The 5,475-nt window shown below is 44.7% G+C and overlaps 1 protein-coding gene across 1 annotated transcript; it reads left to right on the top strand.

Annotated features, from left to right (window-relative positions):
• Positions 1 to 1,182: 1,182 nt before the first annotated feature.
• On the top strand, positions 1,183 to 4,128 carry LOC146651647 (cyclin-dependent kinase 5 activator 1-like). Its single transcript, XM_085384430.1, has one exon. It carries the CDS (start codon positions 1,437 to 1,439, stop codon positions 2,322 to 2,324), a length of 888 nt encoding a protein of 295 aa, XP_085240556.1. The 5' UTR covers positions 1,183 to 1,436; the 3' UTR covers positions 2,325 to 4,128.
• Positions 4,129 to 5,475: the final 1,347 nt, after the last annotated feature.

The raw sequence follows: 5,475 nt of genomic DNA, 5'->3' as shown, positions 1-5,475 counted from the left end.
TTTCCTGTTGTTAGCTGACAGGAATGACACCCAGTGTGTCCTTCTGCTGCAGGCCATCTGTTTAAAGGTTTGATATGCCATGAAAGCACAGTAGAGCAGCAGATCACCGAACTTCTCAAAATAAAAGAAATGTTGATATAAAAAAAAAAAAAAAAAAAAAAAAAAAAAACTTAGGATGAATGACCTCAGAACATCAGGTTACAGGTCACATGTCATGTTTAGCTCTTCATAGTTTAACTGTATGACAAAGGCTTTGAATATTCCACTACATTGGACATTCACTTCTATTTACGTGTGTTTACAGTTTAAGATGAATGGAAAGATCAGACTGTAGTGATGTAACCTGGTGAAGCTGGGCCAGTTCTACTGACTGTAATTGGATAAGTCTCTTTGGATCCAGGGACATGTTACACACACCTACAGTGGGTGTTTCCCATGAATTGCTACTACATGAGGTCAGTAGCAATTCCTGCTTTATTAAAATAGCAACAATTGTAACTGCTTTGTAAGGCAGAAGATATTTGGAGCTCAGCTGAAAACTCATTATTGCTTTGATTAGTGGGAGTTTTTTTTTCCTACCTGTCCAAGTAAAACAAATGCAGGTGGTGTTTTGTTCTGAAAACTTTGTCCAGGTGTCTGGAAAGACAAAAAAGTTTAGGCTGGTTGTAGCTGGTAGAAACTTTTGTACAGAATCAAAGGAGCTTGCAAAGAAAAGCGTCTGGACTTCTTTAAGTTGCTTGAAGACGTTTCACCTCTCATCCGAGAAGCTTCTTCAGTTCTAAGGTCAAATGGTGGAGAGTCCCAGATATAAACCTAGTGGGAGTGACCCCCCACAGATGTGTGGGGGGTCACTCATTAGTAATTTACACTGACTCATTAGTAGTCAGTGTAAAATTGTGTTGTGTTTTGGGGAGGCTCAGGTCAGATGCAGACGACCTGATTTATAAATAACCTCGCTTTCCCAAAGTAACCAGACTGGTGGAGAACAGCACGAACCAAATCAGTCAGTGTCGCTGCTATCAATGGCAACCGAGACCTAAAAACAACAGCCCTGGTGATTGGACCATTGGTTGACTTTCTGATTGGCTGTCCCGACGGTCAGTCAGAGGCTGAACCTGCTGGTTCGTTTAAGCCTGAGATTTACGCATAGCCACAAATCTTCGCTCCTCTCACAGACGGGATCGTGCCGCAGCGTCTCCGCGCGCGGCACTGAGAGAGCATCTGCTGGGACATAATTTCACACAACAGCAGAAGAAGAACAAAAACGCGCAGTCCTCCTTCATCTCCTCCGGGGAGCGACCAGACGTTACACGTAAGCGTGTAAATGGAGTTTCAGTCGCTGTCGTGACTGCTGTTCGCCGCCTCTCACTCTGCTCGACGTTCTGCGTTCAAGCCGCAGCAGCATCCAAACCTCCGCATCTCTCCACCGCGCAGACATGGGAACCGTTCTCTCTATATCTCCCGCGACCAAGAAGGCGTCGATCATGGATGCCGAGGTCGCAGGAGACGGAGGGAAAAACGACAAGAGCCTCAAACGCCACTCAATGTTCGTGTCTCTGTCCTGGAAGAAGCTGGTGGCTAGTTCGGCCAAGAAGAGCGCAAAGAAAGTGACCCCGAACCCGCTGCCCACTCGAGAGCTGCCGTCCAGCCAGGTGGCTCAGCTCAACAGCGAAAACGTGAGGAAAACGCACCAGACCGAAGAGAAGAAACCGAAAGCGCCCATCCCCGTCCCAGTGCCCACGGTCCCCACGCAGAACAGCGAGTCTGTCGTGCAGAACGGGAGGCTGTCCTCGGTCCAGAAGCAGCCCAGCAGCGTGTCTCTGGTGTCACCCAGGCGGATAGTCATCCAGGCTTCAACCGGCGAGCTGCTTCGCTGTTTGGGGGACTTCTTGTGCCGCAGGTGTTACAAACTGAAACAGTTAAGCAGCGGAGAGGTGAATCTCTGGTTCCGAAACATTGACCGGACTCTTTTGCTCCAGGGCTGGCAGGACCAAGGCTTCATCACGCCGGCCAACGTGGTGTTCGTGTACCTGCTGTGCGAAGACACGATATCGGACAGCACCGACAGCCCAGCCGAGCTGCAGGGCACCTTTCAGACTTGCCTCTACCTCGCCTACTCGTACATGGGCAACGAGATCTCCTATCCGCTCAAGCCGTTCATGAACGAGACGAACAAGGACGTTTTCTGGGAGACATCGCTCCGGATCATCAACAGGATGAGTGCCAAAATGCTTCAGCTGAATGCAGACCCACACTTTTTCACCGAGGTTTTCCAGGACCTCAAAAACCAGCGCGACAGCAGCGAGTCGAACCTGGACCGCTGACATGGAAGCGAACAGACACTGGTCTAAGATGAATGTAAAGAAATCACACAGCTGTGGTTTTGGACGGAAAGGCCAGCCTGGAAGGATTCTCCTGGCTGGGCTGAAATAGTCTCTCATGATGTTACACAACTTCAGTGTGGTGTTTAGGCTACAGTTTAAGAAATCTCATAAATGCATGCCAGTAGTAATATTGTCCCTTTTGTCTTGTCTCTTGGGTGACGCAGGGGTTGGCACTTGAATCTCCATTTCATTCAAGATTAGCCTATATTGTGAGTTAGTGAATGGATGTGGTTCCAGGCAGGACCGGAATAGATGTCTGAGCCGAGTTAAGAGGTGGAGCTGTCCGGGGTGCTGACCTGTGCAGCCATTTCCATCCCTGCTCTTCAGTCACTTTTCCACAACAGAGCCAAGCTTGGCTTAGAGGACCAAAATCAGCCCAGTACACTTTCAGCACATAAGCCTAAGCCTTGTAAGCACAGCCAGTATATACTGTGCTTTTTAAACATCTCAGTCAGCTGATAAGTAAGCTGCTGAACATGCATACCAGTGGGTTAAAAACACATTGCTTAGAATAACTGTAGATACGAGTCTGTGGGGAACATCGTTTCAATCTGTACACACTGGCTCGAGGTACACAAAAGGTCCACCTGCAGAAAACAAACACCACCACCATACTTCATGTGTGACTTTTTAACATCTGGTTGGCATGCAGCCGTTTTCAGTTCCTCATGAAATGAACAGCAGTCTCAGTTTGCATTAGCAGTGTGATTCTGTAGTAATGTAACTGTACAAAGGCTTTTGCTTCAAGTGGAACATGAGGACAAGGGGCAGAGGTGCCCCACATGAATGTGATATGTTGCACTAAAAGAGCCCCTGAGTGGGCATGCAAGGCCTCTTTTGTGCATTGCTTTCCAAACTGTGTTGGCCACTGCGATGAACTGCTTTGCAACACATTGCAGAGGTCAACTGAAGACTGAATCGATTGTACAGGTTTTCTTTGGTTTTTTCAGGAGATTTTTTTTGTTGAATTTCATATGTGCCAACTAATGAATGGCCTGAAACTCTGTGGTTTACATGTACATAACCCATGTTTTTGCTCTTTTTTTCCCCCTCTACCTGTTTTGAAGGTCGGTATGTACAATGTAGTTTGAGCAAAAACAAATAGAGCTTAATGATCAAAAGATATTTCGTCCTGTGCTGCAACTGTGCTGTTCGCCTCCATTTGCTGGCTTCAGTTCACTTTCAGTGCAGTCGATTCAGGATTCTTCAAAGTACAAATATTTAATGTAAAGATCTCATTACGGAGTGACAGGAGAGTATACTTTGCACACGTGTCATTGCAGTTTCTATAAGTTAAACGTGATCTGACTCTGAAACCAAACCTACAGCTCAGTCCTGACATGGTCCTTCTGGGTGATCATTGTGATGTGGTGTTGTGAATCCATTGCTTGGAAAGTGAATTAAAATGCTGCTATTTTGCACAGCTGTGAACAAACCTTTGATGTTTTTGCACAGTGCTAATGATAATGGTGATGTACCAGTGTTTCCTCTCAGGCGCTGGAGTGTTTGCCATTATGTCTGCAGTTACTGTGACCAGCTCTTGCTCTAGGATGATCTTCTGTGGAAAAAAATCTTTTGTACAGCTAATTTTTCCTAAATGTCATCGAGGAAAGTGTTATTTACGTGTGTGTGTGTGTTGTCTGTGGAGATGTACCACAGCTGCATTCACTCTCTCTTACATGTTAATAAAAGGTCAGTATAGTAATTGTTTATGGTGACCATGTTGAAATAAATCCAGACTTATTAGGGATCTCGTCTTTCTTGCAGTGTTTTTATTTATATCATTTTTCAATGATGTGTGCGTGTGCATACCAGTATATATCCACACATGCTTGCTGAGTCTGTTTGTACAAACCTTGCAGTTTCTTGCAGGAGTAATTGGGCAGCCTCTTATCCATGCAGACCCCCCACTAATCCTTGATTTGCAGGGAACCCTTGAGACATGGTTATGCAATAGGAAAAAGTCCATGACGAATATGCTTACTGGGATGTGTCGGGATGTTATCATGGGTTGCCATGAGACTGAAACTCATGAGAGTTTATTGGTTGCCATGAAACTAGAATTCAGATAGAGATGTATGGGAAGGTTTGCTGGGATCGTTGTTACAGATAATGATTCAGGTTTATGTGGCTGTGGGTGCAGCTCGGTAGGAACAGTACATCTCACAATATGGTGTAGTTAACTGCTGCTCTATACACTGAGGACTGCAAAGCATGCTGACACATATAAGGGATATTTTTGGCTTCGTATCTGGGTTTCCTGGGTTCTCTAATCAGGGGCAGATGCCGAAATGAGAACAGAGACGACTAAACTGTAAGAAAGCAAAATTTATAATGCGGCATTTTAGCAGTAGATATTTAATGATTCTGGCATGAATGTATATTTGATGAGTTTTGAAAATCTGCAAAGAAATAAATGCAACATGTCTACAAACAGACATGCCACACTTGATTTGATGAAGCGATTTGAGATGATTAAGTTTCAGAAGCTTATTTCAGCTCAGAGGTACATTGAAGATTTACTGTATGACGGAATGGAGCTGCATTGATAAGGATTTCCTCCTGGATTTATGAATAAGCCACGTGGGCTGGAGGGCTCCTTAATGTGATTGGTTAGAATCTGCTGCAGTCTCAGAACTGTCTGTGACTCGCTCTCACTCGGTTGTCTTACTGGGACATACAGTCTGCACACAGAAGTAGAAATGAGAACGGCAGGCAGGATAACAGGACAAAATAGACATTATGGCAGAAAGAGAAGCAGCTGGAAATGGCTTGCAGAGGCAGAAAAGAAATCATAATGGGGCCAAACAAACAGATTAGAGACAAGGTTTCAGTTTGTTCCAATAAAGAATAACATCTAATCTTTATCTATTCAAGCTATTTAAAGCAAGCATTTTAGCCTCAGCTGTATTAAGTTAGCTCTGCTTAATGAAAGTCTGTTTTGACTCATGAGTTTAAATAACATCTATACCAGGAAAGTTTGTGTTTAATGCAGCTCGTTGATCGATTCTTTTCCCCTAGTGGAAAACACAGAAGCATCACTGCTGTATGATTTCTTGTATTGATCCTGTGAGCTGATCTATGAGGTCAA

Source organism: Rhamphochromis longiceps, linkage group LG16 (assembly GCF_057381845.1).
Source record: "Rhamphochromis longiceps isolate RC_006_pf linkage group LG16, R_longiceps_female_GT1.1, whole genome shotgun sequence".
NCBI classification, from domain to species: Eukaryota; Metazoa; Chordata; class Actinopteri; order Cichliformes; family Cichlidae; genus Rhamphochromis; species Rhamphochromis longiceps.
The sequence above is the reverse complement of the archived record's forward strand: the minus strand, read 5'-3'. Positions and strand labels throughout refer to the sequence as shown.